The 22,300-nt window shown below is 41.5% G+C and overlaps 1 protein-coding gene across 2 annotated transcripts; it reads left to right on the top strand.

Moving 5' to 3' along the window:
- Positions 1-194: 194 nt before the first annotated feature.
- On the top strand, positions 195-21,662 carry LOC139408570 (calcium/calmodulin-dependent protein kinase kinase 2-like). Of its 2 annotated transcripts, XM_071152622.1 has the most exons (17): positions 195-553; positions 3,186-3,787; positions 4,346-4,393; positions 8,813-8,866; positions 9,472-9,523; positions 12,685-12,818; positions 13,012-13,048; positions 13,224-13,245; positions 13,602-13,693; positions 14,391-14,590; positions 14,715-14,768; positions 14,955-15,028; positions 15,122-15,209; positions 15,377-15,508; positions 16,088-16,200; positions 16,785-16,838; positions 17,613-21,662. In XM_071152622.1, exons 2-17 carry the CDS (start codon positions 3,254-3,256, stop codon positions 17,683-17,685), a joined length of 1,761 nt encoding a protein of 586 aa, XP_071008723.1. In that variant the 5' UTR covers positions 195-553; positions 3,186-3,253; the 3' UTR covers positions 17,686-21,662. The 2 variants fall into 2 exon arrangements, with proteins under 2 accessions (XP_071008723.1, XP_071008724.1); XM_071152623.1 differs by lacking the exon at positions 16,785-16,838 and having other exon boundaries at positions 239-553; positions 17,613-20,437.
- The last annotated feature ends 638 nt before the right edge of the window (positions 21,663-22,300 follow it).

The following is a 22,300-nucleotide window of genomic DNA, read 5'->3' as shown; positions in this document are numbered from 1 at the left end:
GCTCACAGAACGCGAGTGCTGAAGCAGTGTAAAAATCAGTTGTCCTCGGTTTCAACACTCACTACCGAATAACAACCTGCCTCGCAGTAACGTCGGTACAATAACTTAATCGGGAGCATCGTGAAATGGGTTTCCATGAGATGTTCGACCAGCAGTTGTCTTACATACTTTTGGTCATGTAGTGTATCGCTTTTGTACCACACGGTGGAGCCAGAAATCATCAAGGCTATATTATTCTATGCCAATAAAGGGCAATTCCATGGCAAGTTTGTTTCAGTTATGCTCCGAAAAGCTATTTTCTTTTGTGAATCTTCAGGAGAAAATAATACAACCGTTTGTTGAGAGGGTCCATCACCCCACAGCATTGCACTCACCGGCCAAACGGTGTCTGCCCAACTGCATTGGTCCGACAGGATTTTTGCTAACTATCAACGATGCCATCGTTCTGTTTCTCTATGTAGCTAACCGGCAACATCAGCGATACTTCAATGCCTCAAGTGGCTAGCGCGCGGAACACCATTAACGTTAGTTGACAGTTGCACTTTATGACAAGGTAAGTTTTTGTGCAACGATTAGCTAGTAAGTATTTCTACCACCCATCACGTTAGGGGTCGAAGGATTGTTTTTGTGAAGCGCAAGCGTCGCTTTTCCACCCAACGTATTTCTGTCTCGTGAAGCTAAGTTGGCTAGCTAACGTTAGCTCTACAACCAAATACGACGATACGTGGGGAATCTGTCGAGGTGTATTGAAAATGTAACGTTTTAATATCGCTTATATAAACATGCAATTAGCTAAACCATGACCTTATTTAGCAATAAATACCCTAAATAATAGCTAAACTATTTTAAATTGCAATCTTCTTTAGGGTTAGTTATTAACTATAACTAGCTATTAACTATAACGTTAGCTATGTAACATATCCTGTACAGCAGTAACGTTTGCTCGTTTTCTGTAAGCGGTTGTGAATGTGAACCTTGCATGGTTCTCTGTTTTGTGTGTTGGTGTGTGCATGTACAGGTTATAAGCATCTTCCTCGGAATGAGCCACCTGGGTACCGAATTGTGGGCTTGCAGAATAACGTTGACATTTAATGCAAATTACTTCCCATTCAATTGTCAACGGGCCATATCGATAAATCAGGCACCAAGTTCACATCATGATACCAAACTTGCCAAGTGTTTGCTTGCAACAACTGTTTGGGTCAAGTATATTTGAAATAGGGCTAATGGGTTCCCAGATGTTTAGCCGTCAATCCCATTGAGGCCACTGCATAAATATTACAGTAGTTACATCAGCCATAGTCTACTTGAGAGAGGAGACTCCTCTTGCCATTCACAGGGGCTTATCTGGTCTCAAGCTATAGATCAGTGACAGGGTTGATCTGTTAATGATGTTGAGAATACTCCTCTGCTACAGATGGCCCTATGTGAGTGGTGTTGTCCTCAGATTGAAACCCCCCCAGGTCACATCATGTGACTTTTGTTATGATAAGAGCAAGTGGCACCTGGAGCAGAGTAGCATCTGTTCGTTTGCAGGCCTGGAAGCTGCTTCTTCAACGATCCAGTGTAATGAGGGATCAGTGTAGTTGAATGGTTTCAGCCTCAGATCTCTAGGAACAAGGAAGTAAGTTGTCTTTGGACTCCATTTCAGCCGACTTGACAAGAATACGGACAAGAAAATGTGTTAATATGTAACTGAAGTGTCTGTGAATATCTCAACCACAGACTGTGCATTAGCATCTCATGCAAGTGGAAATAGGTATTGAGCTCTGCCTCGTCAACCATCTGAGATCAAAGTAGGTCATGGGTAGTTGACTGCACTCCAATTATAGAAAGCCTAATGTACACAGTAGGTTATGCAGGCTAGCTAGGCCTACATCTTGGGTCACAGCTCACATAGTTCCTCTACTTTCCTCAAGCTAAATCAGGCTATCAGAGTTTAGTTGTGACACCAGGGGAGGTTACAGTGCTACTCTGCTCTGAAAAGAATGAGGGGGCACTTCATTGTTGGTTCTGATATCCTTTATTCTCTATGATCTGTTGAAACCGGCCCCTGTTTGATATTGTATTGTTACTTGGTGACGGAGGAAAATTCACCAGGGTTATCCAATCCACTGCATGTTCTGGAAATGTTCCTCTTCATCAAAAGATAAACACACACTACCTTGTTTTTGACTCTCCCCCAGCAGATGTAGACTGCTAGTGAGTGTGTGTGTGGGGGTGTTTAGTAGGAGGCTGTCTTGTGGATATAATGAGCTAGGGGTCAGCGGTGAAGTACAGCAGGGAGAAAGGCTGGAGAGAGAGAGCCCCCACTGACAACACTGAGCTATGAGCACCCACATCAAGCTGAGTGGGAGACGGGACTGAGGGGACAGGGAGTGGTGGTGAGGCAGAGCAGGAGACACACACAGACAGCGATTATAGCGAGGCAGCTAGAGGGAGTTTTATGAATAGAGAAAATGTGAAAGAGTGTTGAAAAAGAGTCAAGGAGAGAGCAAAATAAATGTACTCCAAGAATGTGGTGGTAAAGAGAGAGGGATGGATAGGAGAAAGGGGGCCACCTGGAGGGGGCTTCTCTTCCCACACACGTTTTCCTCATTGTGATCTTGACTTGGGGACGAGTGTTTATCTGCTTTGATTTACCCTATCTATGTGGTACACTCAGCTCCCACACCCCTGAAAGGCAGAGTCAACATCAGAACAGATAATGGGCTAAGATGGGGGGGGGTAGAGGTAAACAACCTTGGTTGGCTACAATAGATAACCAAACCCCTTATGGTGGCTTCAATGAGTCCAACTGTTCAGAGATGTTGTTTCTGATTCCAGCCATATTTGGAGATGTTAGCACATGGATAAACTGTATGCTAGTAATGTTGTAGCCTAGCCTAAGTCCATACATACTTGCATTGTGTTAGCATCATCTTCCTAGGATTTGTTTGTTGGCACCTCAACTCGTTTTTGAGTTGAAAGAGCTAAAAAGTTGTTGCAGGTTGGAATTCCAGGGGGGTCTGGCTCATCTTGCTATTTTGCCCATGAGCAAGGTCAGGACCTAGGCTCTATATGTCTGTCTACAGACCTGTGTTGTAACTGATAGCCTAAATTTCAGACATTATAATTTTTTTTTCAGCCTTCATGTTCTCTGTGTTGAAAGGTGAAATATTATTTTATTGTGTGTTTTCTCTCAGCTGTCTGCACTCCTGAGGTAGACCACTGATGGAGCAGCGTCCAATAGGCTCTGGGGACAGTCTTCATCATGTTTCCGTGTGTTTCCTCCTGGCCCTCTGCTGAGCCCCCGTCGCCCTGTGGCCATGCCCCCCAGCCCACACACACTCACACACAGCCCCTGCTGTGCAGCGGCCCTGCCCCAACAATGAACCCTCACCCCCACCCTGTCCCAGACTACATGGAGTCCCTCATCGTGGTGACCGAGTACGAGCCCAAGGGAGGTGAGGAGGTGGAGGACATGGACAGCTCCGAGACCCCTGAGCCTGGCGCACCCCTCTTCAGAACCCCCTCCTGCGACCAGCTGTCCCATGCTGTGGGCCGCCCCGTGGCCCTGTTCCCCAAGCCCGAGGAGCACCGGGGAAGCCTAAACCTGTCGGACAGGAAGCTGTCCCTGCAGGAGCGCTCCCAGACGGCCTCGTCTCCCTGTGGTTCCCCAGGGCTCAACGGTCACTTCATCTACCCCTCGCTGCCCTACTCGCCCATCACCTCGCCCCACTCCTCCCCCCGGCTGCCCCGTAGACCCACCGTGGAGTCTCACCGCGTCTCCATCACTGACCTGCAGGTAGGCTACGGCCTTTTACCCTCCCACTTGGTGTTTTTAATAAAACACAATTTTTGTGTTCGCCAAATTCTATGAACGCACATCAGCTGAACATGTGCATTTGTCCCCAGTGGTAAATGAAGCAGCATACTGGTATAAAGGTTGAGTCTATGTGAAGGTAAGGTCCATGGTCTCATTAGATGCCAGCTCACTCCCCATTAGATCTCAGAAACATAGTCCAGTAGACTCCATGTAGAGATGGTCTGTATCCCAAATAGCACCATATGGTCTCTGCTAGGTTGTTACCCTGCTCCTTGAACACTTCTACACTTGACTGGATGTAATCTAGCAGATCCCATTACTGATGGTTTGTACAGACTTCAATTTTGTATGTTTAGTCATGCTGACTTTTGGTAGTTTGTTTTCCAAGGTTATCCATAATGAAGGTTGTGTTGGTAAGCACATTGCTTTTACATGGATTGTTGGTTCTGGTAATGCTATACTTAATGTGATGATTGTTGCAGACCAAGAAAAATGCATTAGTCAGCCAATTTCTTTTTTTTTCTCTCTTTCTCAAAGGACTGCGTGCAGCTCAACCAGTACAAGCTCAAAGATGAAATCGGAAAGGTACTGTCGTCGCTCTTCAAAGCACTTCAGATTCAGATAAATTTTATTATACCACCAGGGGGAAATTCATTTCATCATGTGCTTAAAAAGACATAAAACATGAAAACACAGAAACTACACAATATAATTCATTAAAATGGCCTTACTGAAGCTCCACATTTTAAAGTGAGAGTGCAATATGCTGTATACTCAAGGAACCAACAGGCTGTTGGTATTGGTATTATTTGGTATTTTATTAGGATCCCCATTAGTTATTCCTGGGGGTCCACACAAAACATGAAACATAATACAGAATGACATAATACAGAACATCAACAGCTCAAGGACAGAACTACATACACTTTTTTAAATGGCACACGTTCGCTTCATATCAATGCATACACACAAACTATCTAGGTCAAATAGGGGAGAGGCGTTGTGCCGCGAGGTGTTGATTTATCTGTTTTTTTAAACCGGGTTTGCTGTTTATTTGAGCAATATGAGATGGAATGAAATTCCATGCAATAAGGGCTCTATAATACTGTACGCTTTCTTGAATTTGTTCTGGATTTGGGAACTGTGAAAAGACCCCTGGTGGCATGTCTGGTGGGATAAGTGTGTGTGTCAGAGCTGTGTGTAAGTTGACTATGCAAACAATTTGGGATTTTCAACACATTCATGTTTCTTATAAAAAGAAATGATGCAGTCAGTCTCTCCTCAACTCTTAGCAAAGAGAGACTGGCATGTATTTATTTATACTATTTATATCAGCCCTCTGATTACAATTAAGAGCAAAACGTGCCTCTCTGTTCTGGGCCAGCTGCAGCTTAACTAGGTATTTCCTTGCAGCACTGGACCACACGACTGGACAATAATCAAGATTAGACAAAACTAGAGCCTGCAGAACTTGCTTTTTGGAGTGTGGTGTCAAAAAAGCAGAGCATCTCTAAATTATGGCCAGACCTCTCCCCATCTTTACAACCATTGAATCTATATGTTTTGACCATGACAGTTTACAATCAAAGGTAACGCCAAGTCATTTAGTCTCCTCAACTTGTTCAACAGCCACACCATTCATTACCAGATTCAGCTGAGGTCTAGAATTTAAGGAATGATTTGTACCAAATACAATGCTCTTAGTTTTAGAGATGTTCAGGACCAGTGTTTTCCTGTCCACCCATTCCAAAATAGACTGCAACTCTTTGTTAAGGGTTTCAGTGACTTCGTTAGCTGTTGATGCTGATGCGTATGAATCATCAGCATACATGGACACACATGCTTTGTTTAATGCCAGTGGCAAGTCATTGGTAAAAATATAAAAGAGTAGAGGGCCTAGAGAGCTGCCCTGCGGTACACCACACTTTACATATTTGACATTAGAGACGCTTCCATTAAAGATGACCCTTTTAGTTCCATTATATAGCTCTGACTCCACGATATGGCAGATGTTGAAAAGCCATAACACATACATATTGTCAACAACAGGTTATGGTCAATAGTATCAAAGGCTGCACTGAAATCTAACAATACAGCTCCCACAATCTTCTTACTATCAACTTCTTTCAACCAAGCATCAGTCATTTGTGTCAGTGCAGTACATGTTGAGTGGCCTTCTCTATAAGCATGCTGAAAGTCTGTTTTGTAATTTGTTTACAGTGATATAACATTGTATTTGGTCAAACACAATTTTTTCCAACAGTTTGCTAAGAGCTGACAGCAAGCTTATAGGTCTGCTATTAGAACCAGTAAATTGCCACTTTACCGTTCTTGGGGAATGGCGTTACTTTGGCTTTCCTCCAGTCCTGAGGACAAAGACTTTCCTCTAGGTTCAGATTAAAGATATGACAGATAGGAGTGGCTATAGAGTCGGCTACCATCCTCAGTAGCTTACCCATCTAAGTTGTCAATTCCAGGAGGTTTGTCATTATTGATCGATAAGAATAATTTTTCTGCCTCTCCCATACTAACTTTACAAAATTAAATTTTCTAATGCTTTTCTTTTATTATTTTTTTTATGGGTGAATACAGTTGCTCACTGTTCGTTGTTGGCATTTCCTGCCTAAGTTGGCCCACTTTGCCAAAGAAATAATCATTCAATTAATTGGCAACATCTAAGTTTTGTGATGAATAAGCCATCTGATTCAATGAAAGATGGAGATTAATTTGTCTTTCTGCCCATAATTTCATTTAAAGTACTCAAGTTTTTTTCCATCATTCATTATATACAAATATTTTTAACATCATCCATATAAGAGTCACAGCAAAATCTTTTGTATGATCACTAATATACTATTTTAGGTCCAGCTGTTGGAACTTTGGCTTTCCTGCATTTAGCCACTATATTGTGATCACTGCATCCAATGGGTACGGATACAGTTTTAGAACAAAGTTCTACAGTAATAGTAAACATGTGATTGATACATGTGGATGATCTTGTTCCTGTAGTGTTTGTGAAAACCCTGGTAGGTTGATTAATAACCTAAACCAGATTACAGGCACTGGTTACAGTAAGAAGCTTCCTCTTGAGCGGACAGCTTGATGATAAACCAGTCAATATTCATGTCCCCAAGAAAGTAGACCTCTCTGTTTACATCACATACTGTACAGTATCAAGCATTTCCCACATATTCTTTAGATACTGACTGTTAGCACTTGGTGGCCTATAGCAACACCCCAAAATAAAAGGCTTTAGATGTGCCAAGTGAACCTGCAACCACAACAGGGATATGGCTCTGAATATATATATATACAGCAACACCTCCCCCATAATCATTTCTGTCTCTTCTATAAATGTTATATCCTTTTCTTGCTACTGCTGTATCATCAAATGAATTATCCAGGTGAGTCTCAGAAATGGCTAAAATATGAATGTTATCTGATGTTAGCTAGTTGTTGATTTCATGAACAGTATTGCTAAGGCTACATATATTAATATGGCCTATTTTCAGCCTTTTCCTGGGTAGCTTATCAGATAGACATAATACTGAAAAGAGCAAACAAAGCAAGAGAAAAAAATGTACATTCTGCAGTCCATTAGTCTGTGTGTATGTGTGGGTGGGTGCGTGGGTGCGTGCACGCGCACGTGCGCGTGCTGTGGGGTTGAAGCTATGAACCCATAGGCTTGGCTCTCTCATCCCTTCCAGGCTTCTGGGATGAAGGCTCTGGCAGCCTTCATGGCTGGGATCAGTTCTTTCCTCTTCTGGTGCCCAGCTGCAGGATAGTCCTCATTGAGGAAGATATACATTCCTCTCAAGTTCTTGGCTCTTTCCAGAAACTCTACCTTGTCCTTGAACCTCACGCTCCACCTTTAATCTTCCTGTGGTCCATCTTCAATTTAATTTCCCTCACTTTGTCCTCCGACGCCATCCAGGTCTCATGTGGAGATTCTGCAATTCCATGTTGTTCTGCCTTGATTATCCCTCGAGATAATCTGATTTATCTGTCATTTTTTATCATGGATTCACACACAGAACTGATGTCCTCTCAATGACTTTCAGATTACTGTCATCTTGCCGTTTTCCTGTTTCAACTCATCGAGTTGACCCTGGGAGAACTGCAAACTGTTCATAGGGACTGTTGGAATAAAAGAGTCCCCATTTCTAACCGTTTTGATTTTATTTTGAAGAAGTCCCCATTCCTCGATCTATTTCCCACTGTGCATGTTAAAAAGATGGATGAACATTAAGGGGCAGTTGCCATCATTTTCAGTTCTCCTTGCCAGCCTTGTCCTAATTTCAAATTCCCTGAAAATCCCCGGTCCAGGGAGAGTTAGAGGAGGATGAGAGGCTGGTATAAATAGCCCTAGTCTTCTGTCCTCTCCTTGAGTAGTGTGCATGGCGCTGAGTGGGTCTGTTCTGTTCTGTGTGGAGTAGTAGACAATGGGAGCCTGTCAGGATGGAGTTGGAGAGAGTTGTGTCCTGCTATCACCTCATCTCTAGTCTGGGATGGGCTTCCTGCTGTAGCCCCAATCTGTTCTCCCAGCTGGGACGTGTGTGTGTGTGTGTGTGTGTGTGTGTGTGTGTGTGTGTGTGTGTGTGTGTGTGTGTGTGTGTGTGTGTGTGTGTGTGTGTGTGTGTGTGTGTATGTGTATGTGTATGTGTGTGTGTGTGTGTGTGTGTGTGTGTGTGTGAAGGAATAGACTATCCAACTAATTTGGCTAAGCTCTGTATATGTGTGGGTAGAGAAGCTTGATAGACAAACTAGATTGTGGTGCACTAATTAGGCAAACATTTAAGATGTGGGTGGGTAGATTTGAATTGGACTGTTGATTTTGAAGCTGCTCCTCATTGAGAGTACTCAGTCCATACATTTCCGATGGGTCAACTTGGGATACATATTCTACGTGTGCGTGCATCCGTGTTTGTAGTTTTTATTTGTGTGGATGATTGACAGCTGCTGAATGTCACACTCTGTCTAACTGTTCTCCTGTTCTCTGACAAGGGCTCATATGGTGTTGTCAAGCTGGCCTACAATGAAGACGACAACACCTACTATGTGAGTCCTGTTGGTCACCGTACACACACACACACACACACACACACACACACACACTCTCTCACTGTCATCATTTGGACTGATCGCTATGTAGTGTTGTCACGATACCATTATCGCCATACTCAGAGGTATCGTGGCAAAGAAACAAAAAATGAAGCGGCCCAAATTTTCTTGAGGAAAACAACCCTAATGTTAGAAACAAGCAGCCTTATGTTGTCACGCAGATCACATGTTTATTTTCCAAGCTATATTACACAATAAGTTACATACAGTAGGTTTTTTAAAGGACCAAACAGTTTAGTCTGCTTTGTGTTTACCTTTTTGCCATGTAAAATCCGGTATTGTAGTATCGCGATACTGTTATCATGACAACCCTATCGCTATGAGGTGTGACAGTATGTGAAGCATAACAGAGACAATTGGTTGTTCTGTAGTTCTGTAATGTGTTTTTTGTATTGTGTAAAAGTGGGGTTATGTTTCACATCTACTCCTTCCTCTATCCAGAGAAGCATGTAACTACACTCCTTTTTACTGTACGTCTCTCCATACTTTGATGTCAGACTTCTATCCTCCTCCCTCCCTCTCTTTCTCCTCCCCTCCTCCAGGCAATGAAAGTGCTGTCCAAGAAGAGGCTGATGAGGCAGGCAGGTTTCCCACGTAAGTACAGAGCCTAGGGCAGATAGTCAATCCACCAGAGAGTACATAGCCTAGTGCTTGGACGATAAACGCAAAATTACCAACATTGCCTTCCTCTTACCGAAGCATTTTCCGTACGTGAGTAGTTTTCTGTGATTCTGCTACACAACGTTCATGTAGATTGTTCTAAAACCTATGCATTATGTTGATTCCTGCTCTGGAAGTATCTGCCTGGAAAGATACAGAGCAGCAGGAGCAACCCAGTGTGTCAAAAACACTTTGAAATTTGACGTTTAAGCAACTTAGAAATGTGGATAAACATCAGAATCCGAAGTCAAATTGGTAAAACCATGAGATCTTGTTGTTCATCAAGAAGCCTAGGCCTAGCGCTGGAAAGTTTTTGTATGTCATTAGCCTACATTTACTAATAGATTCATTAATTAGCCTACATGGCTATATAGCAAAAATATAATATTTAGAGTTAGCATTCTTGTTAAGGGTTTTGAGTTCCCACGTCCTCAAATGGTGAATAATATAGCCTATAGTGCATAAAGAGGTACCATAAGCCGCCTCCAAAGTAGTTTTAGAGAATTTGGCAGTACATCCAACCGGTCTCACAACCGCAGACCACATGTAACCATGCCAGCCCAGGACCTCTACATCTGGATTCTACACCTGTGGGATCTTCTGAGACCAACGACCCAGGCACAAACGGTCAGAAACCTTCTCAGGGAAACTCATCTGTGTGTACATTGTCCTCACCAGGTTCTTGACCTGACTGCAGATCAGCGTCGTAAACTGACTTTACTGGGCAAATGCTCACCTTTGATGGCTACTGGCACGCTGGAGAAGTGTTCTTTTCACAGATTAATCCCCGTTTCAGCTGACAACATGCATGGCATCGTTTGGGCAAGCGGTTTGCTGATGTGAACTTTGTGAACAAAGTACCCCGTGATGGCGGTGGGTTTATGGTATGGGCAGGCATAAGATACGGACAACGAACACAATGGCATTTTATCTATGGCTATTTGAATGCACATAGATACTGTGACGAGGCCCATTGTCGTGCCATTCATCCACTACCATCCCCTCATGTTTCAGTGTTATAATGCACGGCCCATGTTGCAAGGATTTGTACACAATAACCGGAAGCTGAAAATGTCCCAGTTCTTCCAAGACCTGCGCACTCACCAGACATGTCACCCATTGAGCCTGTTTGGGATGCCCTGGATCGACGTGCATGACAGTGTGTTTTAGTTCCCGACAATATGCAGCAATTTCACACAGCCATTGAAGAGTTGTACAACATTACACAGGCCACAATCAACAGCCTGATCAACTCTATGCGAAGATGTGTCACGCTGCATGAAGCAAATGGTGGTCACACCAGATACTGGCTGGTTTTCTGATCTACGCCCCCACTTCTTTAAAAGGTTTTTTTATTTAACCCTGGAATGTAATGAAATTCAGAAAATCTGGAAATCAGCATTTCTCCAACAACTTTTAAAAGGGGGAGATCCAACTCTTTTAAATAATTATAGGCCAATCTCAAAGCTGTCACCCCTGGTGAAAATACTTGAAACCCTTGTGAGTGAACAGCTAAAATACTTTTTATTTACTAACTCTATTTTATCAATGTACCAATTGGGCTTCAGGAAGAAGCATAGCACAATTACAGCAGCCATGAAGGTTTTAAATGATATCACTGAAAACAGCACTGTGTCTCACTTTTTATTGATCTCTCTAAGGCTTTTGATACAGTTGATCATGCTATACTAAGGCAGAGATTGTCGAGTGTAGGTCTTTCAGAGCATGCAGTTGCATGGTTTGCTAACTATCTGTCTGATAGAACTCAGTGCACTCATTTTGATGGGCTTATGTCTGTTAAATTGTCTGTCTTGAATGGTGCGCCCCAAGGCTCTGTACTCGGTCCTCTCTTATTCACTATTTATATAAATGATTTAGACAAAAATGTCTAAAATGCGCAACTTCATTTTTATGCTAATGATACTGTTATTTACTGTTGTGCCTCGTCTCTTACAAAAGCTTTCCAAAACTTGCAAACTGCTTTTTATACTGTTCAACATACCTTGTGTCAATTGAAGCTTATCCTCAATACTGACAAAACTAAACTAATGGTGTTTTCTAAAGCAAGAAATAGACCTCTGAACCTTTCACCTATTACTACCTGTCAGGGCAAGGATATTGAGGTTGTAACCTCATATAAATATCTTGGAATTTTAATTGATGATGTTTTTGAGATCAATTGACACCCTTTACCATGGCACTTTGAGATTTATTTTAAACTGCCAAACCCTTACGCACCACTACACTTTGTATACCAGGGTTTGCTGGCCTTCTCTAGTCACTCGTAGGCTCAGTCACTGGTATACTTTTATTTACAAAGCCATTTGGGGTTTACTACCTTTTTATTTGGCCATTTTTATTGTTCAGAAATGTGGTGGGTACTCTCTTCGTTCGCTGGACTTTATCCTGCTAACTGTTCCAAATATCTGAACTGAATTTGGTAAAAGGGCTTTTATGTACTCTGCGCCATCGTCTTGGAACGCCTTGCAAAATACTTTTAAACTGGAAGAACTTGTCCCGATTGGTATTTTTAAATCACTGATGAGGAGACTGATTCCCTGACCTTTCAATGTTTTTAATTTGATGTTTTTGATTTTGTTATACTCTTGTGAAATCTATGGTTTTTACTAGATTACTTGTAGTTTTTCATGTTGTTTGTCTGTAATTTTTGTAATGACTTGGTGTAATTTTTGTAATGACTTGGTGCTGCCTATCTTGGCCAGGACGCTCTTGAAAAATATGTTTTAAATCTCAATGAGCCCTTCCTGGTTAAAAAAAAAAAAATATATATATATATATATATATATTTTTTTTAAATGTGTCTGACCAACTGATGCATATCTGTGAAATCCATAAATTAGGCCCTAATTAATTTATTTAAATTGACAGATTTTTTTTTAATATGAACTCTAATTGTAAAATCTTTGAAATTGTTTCATGTTGCGTTTTATATTTTGGTTCAGTGTAGTTACATTTATCACAATATGACTTTTTGTCCATATCACCCGGCTCTACTAGCTAGTACACTACTTTGTGATTCTGCTGCTGTAGACTAACAAGGCCACTACACTCTCTTTGCTCCTGTCCACCTGCAGGGAGACCGCCCCCCCGCGGCGCCAAAGCAGCCCCTGAAGGCCCCCCTCAGCCCAAAGGACCCCTGGAACGGGTCTACCAGGAGATTGCCATCCTGAAAAAGCTGGACCATCCCAATGTTGTGAAACTGGTAGAGGTGAGGCTCTGCAATTTGGATGGTGTTGGTCCTCTTAACTCAAACTCCTTGTGTACTGCCAATACATAATACAATATCATTGAGACTGCTTAGTCTGCACTGTGTCCTCAACCCTGTCAGTGATTGCACGTTTACTTGTGTTTACCACAGACTGCTAGTAGTGTTCCTCTCACCTGCTTTCTTCTCCTGCCAGGTTCTGGATGACCCTGGTGAGGACCATCTGTACATGGGTAAGATTGGCCTGATTCTCGCTCTGCCTGGCAATCTGCACACACACACACACACACGTCCCACTCACGTCCTAATCAGACCTACACACAAGTTAAATTATTTCCCGAAGCTATTCTAAATAGCATTGTTGATGATGATGTTGTAGTAATGATGGCATCTTTGTTCTGTTCACAGTGTTTGAGCTGGTCAAACAGGGGTAAGTTAAGTTTTTTTACTGTAATCATTACAAGCTGGAATGAGCCTAATCTCTGAAGCACTGACATAGGGCCCTATAAAATCTGTAATTTTCTTTAGGCTGATTCCCAAAAGTCAGTTCTCTTTCCAGGTTCCATTTTTTCCCAGTTTTCATGTTCAATACATTTAGTTGATTTCATGTTCAATACATTTCGTTGATTCTCTAGTATACTCAATACATTTTTTTGACATTGTTGAATTCCGTTTTAATGTCTGGATGGCGTGATTTCGTCCGCGTTCTCAGCATCGCAGATTATACAGTGCCCTACTGTAACGCTCTCTCTGTGTGTGTGTCTGTGGGTATGTTTACGTGTGTAGGGCTGTGATGGAAGAGATGCCCACAGACAAGCCGCTGAATGAAGACCAGGCACGGTTCTACTTCCAAGACCTGCTCAGGGGGATTGAGTTCTGTGAGTGGGTTCTCTTCTCTAATCTCAGAACTGTCTCTACCTCTCTTTAGACGCCCACTGCCTTCTTTCCCCGACGCACATCATCTCAGTGGCTTTTAGAGGCATTATTGCACTCAAACAGGACCTTATTCCCTATATAGTGCACTACTTTTGACCAGAGACTTTACATTACATTTTCTTTTAACCAGAGCCTATGGTGCTCTGGTCAAAGTAGTGCACTATATAGGGAAAATTGTTCAGTTTGGGAAGCACCCCAAGACTTACCACTAGCTCTGTATTCTACCAGAGCACTACAGACAGAGATGTGGAGGGAGGGAGATGCACTGTATGGGCACTAGAAGCAGCACTCAAAACCTCTCTCCCTCTCCCTTATACTACTTAGTTAACCTCCCTTCACTAACAGACAAGGTAAGAATCCTTATGTACCTGTATCATCAGGATGTATTATACTAAGGCGTGTATGTAACAGATTGAGATCATACAAAATAAACTCACCCATAGCTTGAAATGTTGCTAATTGCGCCATTAAATCGGATCCTTTTCAGTGGCGCAAATGGTTAGTATGCTGCCAAGCAGGCATTCACAGGTGTTTGCGAGCAGAGAGTAACTAGTTCGAGCCATGGACAGGGACAGTGAAGGAAGCGATACTGTTAGCAGCACAGTGATGCCGGTTACATGTGTTGTTGTGCTTTTCCAGTGCATTACCAGAGGATCATCCACCGGGACATCAAGCCCTCTAACCTCCTAGTTGGGGAGGACGGTCATATTAAGATCGCTGACTTTGGGGTCAGTAACCAGTTTGAGGGGGCAGACGCCCTTCTGACCAGCACGGTGGGCACGCCCGCCTTCCTCGCCCCAGAGACCCTCTCCGAGACCAGGAAGAACTTCTCTGGCAAGGTGAATGTCACCCTCTGGAGGGCTCTTTGGAAATTCAATATTTTCCTTTGGAATTCCCATAGGGCAACTCGTATGGGACAATTGAATGATATGGGTTTCAGTTCATTTCTGTTTCTTCTTGTAGGCATTGGATATTTGGGCCATGGGAGTGACGCTCTATTGTTTCGTGTTTGGAGTGGTAAACCTCTAACCTCTTTCCTTAACTGTGATGCACATATAACCTCACAATCCACATCGCATAATGCAAGGTCAGGTTTAACACTGATACTGAACAGTTTAACGTTTACATTTTGATACATCATTGTTCACCTAACATGTTCACTTTTGACAACTGAGTGGACTGTCATTTTACTCACATCAACAGTGTCCCTTTATGGATGAACGCATCCTTAGTCTTCATCAGAAGATCAAGACCCAGCCAGTGGAGCTGCCAGAGCAGTGAGTACTCCATTCAACTCTACTGGGAGTAATATGATCCATTCCAAATGGATGACCATAAGCATAAGTATTCCTCTTGTTGTGGCCCTACAGTGCAGACATATCTGACGATCTGAAAGATCTGCTACTGAAGATGCTGGACAAGAATCCAGAGAGCAGGATATCAATACCACAGATTAAGGTTTGCTTCTTTGTGATTATCTTAATATGTTGTGTGTGTATGTGTGTGTGTCGAAGTAAGTAATCTCAAGCAATGTTTCAGAAATCCATTATTTTATTCTGGATTAATACATTTGTGTGTATGTGTGTGCTTACATGATGTTGAGATTGTCTCTCTGCTCCTTCCAGGTGCACCCATGGGTGACGAGGCACGGAGCGGAACCCCTCCCTCTGGAGGATGATAACTGCTCCATGCTGATTGAGGTGACCGAGGAGGAGGTGGAGAACTCTGTCAAACACATCCCCAGTCTGGCCACTGTGGTGAGTGGTGGGAGGAGGACACACACAGGCCACACTGCCCTGCCTTTAACACTAGATTAAACATGATAGCACTGGATGAAAGGCTCAGAATTCACACTCAGGCTCATTTTACTGCAGGCAATTTCTTGCTGTCCTGGGACATGAGGTCATACTTTGCAGTTCACAAAAGATACCCTGTTACGAATGTTCATTTATTGGTTTAATATGTTTTCCTTTCAGCTCTTTGATTATTTCATCTACCTTACTGTCATAGAATTCGGTAATTAAACTGTTGTTACCGAAGAAGTTATAGGGTTATTATGGCGTGAGTGCAACTTGATATAAAGTGTTGCTAAATATCTAACTAATAAAATACTTTGTTTCAACTATAACCAAGAAAAGTGAAAGTAGGACTATGGACAATGAATGATCTGCTCATAGCCACCCTGTGACGTGTTTCATTCTCTATGGTATAGCCCTTTCAAAAAGCCCAGGACATAATACAGTCTGAAATCTGATGATGTTCCCCTAAAAAGCCACTGACACAATACAATATCACTCAGAGTTGTGTGGTCAGACGACTGATGTCTGTGTCTGTAGATCCTGGTGAGGACCATGCTGAGGAAGCGCTCCTTTGGGAACCCCTTTGACTGGGGCCGTCAGAGGACCGAGGACAGAGGCACCAGTCTGTCTGCACCGGGACACATGCTCACGTAAGTCCCCCTCTTAGGCCTTTTACACTGCTCTCTAGTCAGTGGATGAAAAGTATTTTAAAAGCACTTAGGGTTGCAAAATTCCATTAACTTTCCCCAAATTCCCGTTTTTTCCAGAAATCCTGGTCCGAAGATTCTGGATTTTCTGCTTTTTCTGGAAAACCTGGGAATTTAGGGAAAGTTGCCAGAATTTTGCAACTCTAAAAGCAGCAGGGTTGGGGTCAAAACCAAAATTCCAATTCCAAATGTTCCTCATTGAAAAGCATTGAAATGTACTTCTTGAATGGACTGGAATTGAAAAGGAATTCCCCCTAACTCTGAGAAGCAGTTGGTGGTTTTTAATAAATGTCATGTAGCTTCATATAACTCTGGAGAAGCTCTGCTACGGGCTTTTTTGTACATGGGCAACATTCCTAACTAATCTGATCTTGCAAAATGATGCTCCTTTTATTCTCATTCAATAAAAGTAGGATGTCACATAGAGAGTGTTAAGATTTCTTCTCTCCCTGCGCGACCAATGATATGCTTGCCGGCACTTGCTGTGGCAGCCTCTTTATCTGTCTCCCCCCTCTCCTGCCCACCAGCAAAGGGAGAGCGGCCAATGTGAGATACTGCTACATTCATAGTAACCAAAGAAGGTAGAGGACTATGGGCCTGCCACGGCCTTGCTTGCCTATCTATCTCAGTACTATTTAAGTGATATGAAACACACTTAAGTCCATAGGCATGAATGGTGTTAGTTTGTCAAGTGCTCCTGTGTAACAGTTTAACATGGAGTCAATTAAATAATTATAGCCAATACACAGGGGTACTTGAAGGCATGTCTGGGAACCTCTTGCTGATCCCCAACTGCACTAGTATCTGTTATGAAGTGGGGTTGCCTACTACCGAGCGCAAATGTAGGTGTTTTTGGCCAAGTGTGTACTGTACAGCAATGAGCACAAACCGTCAACTTAGAATCTCATTGTCTAAACTCTGATTGTAATGAACTTCATAACATGATCAAGGTCAACCAGCCTGACTCAATCCTTGGCCAAGTACTACATAATTGTAGCCTAAACACGTTGCCTGTGAAAACCCTGAATTCAATTTGGCTAAAGTATCTGGTAAAAATAAAAATACATGGGTTTCTGATTCCTCTGCATGCAGCACAACAATAGCCTCCTCCCTCGCCCAAGGACATACCAGTGAATTACTTTCATGTTTTTTGTGTGTGTATGACCTGAATGTTCGACTAACAGCTTGCTAAGTTCCCTCTGCTTGCTCTCTCCAGTTATGTAACAAGTAAATGGTTCCACTGAGTTTCCCAGCTAAACGGAGGTTAACTAACCATCTCTGCAGTGATAGAATTGACACAGGTACTTAGCACTGATGGCTGTATTAAATTCTGTCTCCTCCGATCTGTTTCCTAGGAAACAAGAGAGCATGGAGGGCATGAGAAGTATGGACCTGCCCTTCGTGGGAGAAGATGAGGCTCTTTCCTGATGCCGTGTGGTTTTTAAGCGCGAGGGTTGGGGCATGCTAGTGACTCGACTTGCAGTCTGCCCTCAAGCCCACCCTTCACTCACTGCTATGTTATGTTGTGGCAGCCACCAATGTTTTTGTTTTTTTAGGTGGACGGGACTGTTGGAAGAGCTCCATGACTTGTATAGAGACGTGACTGGAGCCTGGACACCCTTCTGGGGGAAGCTCCCTTATTGTCACTCTGTAATGCATGCTCATGTTTCTAGTCATAGCATGCTCTGTCTCAGGCCTCTGATGTACAGGTCTGTTTGCCTAGGTACCTGTGTTTCTCCATCTCCACCATTTGAAAAGACTCACGTTTAATGCAGAGGTAAGTGGGAGGGGGTGTTTATGGATGGTTGTACATTTCAAAGGGTGACTCCTGGTCCCCACATTTCAGCAGAGCAGAGTACTTGACTATGTTTGTCTGTACCACTCATCAATGTGGACAGTTTAGGAACAGTCATGTTTTCAGTGGAAACCTGTATAGGAGAGGTTTATTGAAATGAAAAAGGTGTACCACATTCATAGTATGCATGTGTGTCTGTTGATTTCTCAATGCAAACATTGTAGAAGCGACACAAGTTGCACATTCATACAATTAGTTGTTGCTGAACAATCTATTTGTTTTATTTATTAAGTCTCCCAGTTTCCACAACTGGTGAAGAGCTTTTTAAAACGTAATGTAACTAAATGTTTCTAATATATGTGTTTAGCAAAGGGGATGATACAGTGTTGAAGCGGAAATCAAAATCACGTTTGTTTCTTTTTATATGGTAATAGATTTACAGATCTCATTTTCAGAACACCAAAAAGGAAATGGTTATCATATTTTATAAAGTAATATCATTCATAGAGAAACAAACACCTTTTAAATAAGTGCATTGCAATGTCATTGTGAAATTGTATGAATTACTGGCACTTACAAATGAATTTTAATACCAAGCGTATAGCCTAGTGCGGCTGCAGACCTCTTGTACAATCTATGCATGACATATCCCCTATGGAAATGTTGGAATTAGTTTGACATGGATAAAGTTGTCATCAGATATGGTAAGATACAAATGAGATGGTAGAACTTCAACATTGCCAGTAGAGTGCAATCTTTTTAAATTCTCTGCTTTTTCTCCATTTTTAGATGAGCCCAAAGTGGTGGAATAATCTCCCCAGTTCTCTAGTGGCATGTGTTTTTAACATCTTGCCCCGTTTTGCATATAGTTAGACAATGTTGGTGTACAGATCACTTCAGTCACTGAACATGTTTATGATTCCATAAGATATTATTGAAACAACATTAATTCAACAATGAATGCTTCCACATAGTGATTATTTCAGCACCAAAGTGTAATTTTCTTGCATGTCACTGCTGTATGTGAAAACACGGTATGTTGTGTTTTTTAAGACTTACTATGCACTCCGTTGCAATGCTGGACCCTCAGTCAGCCTGTCATGTATGCTGTGTTCGATGGTATCTGAGTGAGGAGGTCTCTATAGCTGACCACTTACGGTGGTATTCAAGTATTCATACCTCTTGACTTGTTCCACATTTTGTTGTGTTACAGCTGGAATTAAAAATGAATTAAATCGTTTTTTTTCTCACCCATTTACACACAAAATGTACGCAAATGTATGAAAATTAAGTACAGAAATAGCTCATTTACATAAGTATTCACACCCTTCAGTCAATGCATGTTAGAATCACCTTTGGCAGTGATTTACAACTGAGTTTCTGGGTAAGCATCTAAGAGCGTTGTACACCTGGATTGTAGTATTGGCCCATTATTCTTTACAAAAATGTTCAAGCTCTGTCATATTGGTTGTTGATCATTGCTAGACAACCATTTTCATGTTTTACCATAGATTTTCAAGCAGGTTTAAGCCACAACTGTAAAAATTCACTGTCTTGATAAACAGCTCCAGGATTGATTCTCCAGGCCTTGTGTTTTAAGTTATTGTCCTGCTGAAAGGTGAATTAATCTCCCAGTGTCTGGTGGAAAGCAGACTGAACCAGGTTTTCCTCTAGGATTTTGCCTGTGCTTAGCTCCATTTCATTTCTTTTTTTTATGCTGAAAAACCCCAGTCCTTAACAATTACAAGCATACCCATAACATAATGCAGTCACCACTATGTTTGAAAATATGGAGAGTGGTACTCAGTAATGTATTGTATTTGCCCATAACATAACACTTTGTATTCTTGGCAAAAATGTAATTGCTTTGCCAATTTTTTTGCAGTATAACTTTAGTGCCTTGTTGCAAACAGGATGCATGTTTTGGATTGTTTTTTATTCTGTACAGGCTTCCTTCTTTTCACTCTGTCAATTAGGTTAGTATTGTGGAGTAACTACTATGTTGTTGATCCATCCTCCGTTTTCACCTATCACAGCCATTAAACTCTGTTTTAAAGTCACCATTGGTCTCATGGTGAAATCCCTGAGTGATTTCCTTCCTATCCTGCAACTGAAGGACACCTGTATCTTTGTGGTGACTGGCTGTATGGATACACCATCTAAAGAATAATTAATAACTTCACTATGCTCAAAGGGATATTCAATGTTTGCTTTTTTTTTGCTTTTTTTTTTTACCCATCTACCAATAGGTGCTCTTTACAAGGCATTGGAAAATCTCCCTGGTCTTTGTGTTTGAAATTCACTGCTCGACTGAGTGACCTTACAGATAATGGTATGTGTTGGGTATAGAGATTAGGTAGTTATTAAACATCATTTTAAACACTATTATTGCACACAGTATGAGTCCATGCAACTTATTTTGACTGACTTGTTAAGCTAATTGTTACTCCTGAACTTTAGGCTTACCATAACAAAGGGGTTGAATACTTATTGACTCAAAATATTTCAGCTTTTCATTTGAAACTTTTGAAAAACATAATTCCACATTGACATTATGGGTTATTGGGTGTAGGTCAGTGACCATAAATCCGTTTTAAATTCAGGCTGTAACAACAAAATATGGAAGAAGTAAGTACTTTCTGTGAATACTTTCTGAAGGAACTGTAGTATAAAAGTACCTGTTTGTGAGATAGCGATCTAACCATCTTGTCAAATGTTCAGGGGGGGGCCCTTTTGAAAATAATGTAACATTTCAATTATGAATAAGATACTGATGAAAATTACAAGATCAGTCCAAATAAAATAAAAAAATAAAAATATTCTAATTCTGGATGAACACAGTCATGATTCACAATCAGGGGAGCAACTTTGGTTTTAGAAGTGGGGGTTACATATCTTTATTTTTTTTAAATCCATGGATAAACACTCCAAACGGCCTACCCAACTGCTCGGAGGTATCCGCATGGTCCTAAAGCACAGCACACTGCACCGTTGCCTCGTTTTGTATCACATTCCAATGATAAAACTGGGGGAAACAAAAATGCAAATTCAGAATGTGGGGCCTGACTTGTCCCAGTGAAGGTTGTGCCCCTGCTCACAATTAAAAGTTTTCTCTTTGTGTCAAAATGTATAGTACAAAATATGTTCTGATATAACCCACCATCATGGGTTTAAGTTAAACTGTTGAAAATGTCGAAGACAAACCATATTTTATCACCCCTCCACATGAAAGTGCTCCCTTCTCCTAAGAACAACATATCGAAGAAGAGGTTGGGTTTGACTACAGGGTTAAATTAAATTCTACCCCCAGAATGCTGTATGATATTTGTTTTTATACATATATTTAATCTTCGCTTTTTGTTTCATCACAATCTGTGCCCTATTTTATAGAAAGGGCTAGGATTACATTTACTGTCCATATCACACAATGTCATCCATTGTAGTGAGACGTTGGGGCCTCTACCCAAATGCATGCCAACATACTGTAAACATACCATTGAATTGTTATAGCATGACAGAGCTTCTCACAAAACGGGAGCTCATAATGAATGATTCTATTCATCTTGCATCCAGTTCTTTATTTGAATAAATTGCAGTTGCCTTTCTGCAATGTGTGTCCTGTCTCTGTCACATTATTGTTGAGTATTTTTTGCAGAAGCGTATCGTGCACTTGTTTTTTCGGGCCATCATAGGTGTAATGCCCAATGATGTGTATACATTGGTAATGGCCAAATTTTATGCAGCTACATCAACTTTTACTTTACACAAAAATGACCACCAGAGGGCATCCTATCCCATTTCATGATACAGGATACACTCTGCACATTCACTGCCTTGGTTAAAAAAAATGAGCCTATAGCTGAATAATACTTCTTATTAATCAAGATAAGCCTAATAGGTGAATAATACTTCTTATTAATCAAGATAAGCCTAATAGGTGAATAATACTTCTTATTAATCAAGATAAGCCTAATAGCTGAATAATACTTCTTATTAATCAAGATAAGCCTAATAGCTGAATAATACTTCTTATTAATCAAGATAAGCCTAATAGGTGAATAATACTTCTTATTAATCAAGATAAGCCTAATAGGTGAATGTATTATCAGATTTGTACAAACCAGCTTTAAGCAAACTTGTTGAATGTCTATGGTCAATTTATTTCAGGTAGGGAATAGGGATTTTCGTGTTCTGTAATAAATGAAGAGTCGTTAATTTATTCTAATATGATATGCAGATCAACATTTT

The sequence above is a fragment of the Oncorhynchus clarkii genome, chromosome 5 (assembly GCF_045791955.1).
Source record: "Oncorhynchus clarkii lewisi isolate Uvic-CL-2024 chromosome 5, UVic_Ocla_1.0, whole genome shotgun sequence".
Taxonomy (NCBI): Eukaryota; Metazoa; Chordata; class Actinopteri; order Salmoniformes; family Salmonidae; genus Oncorhynchus; species Oncorhynchus clarkii.
This window is presented reverse-complemented; position numbering and strand designations above follow the sequence as displayed.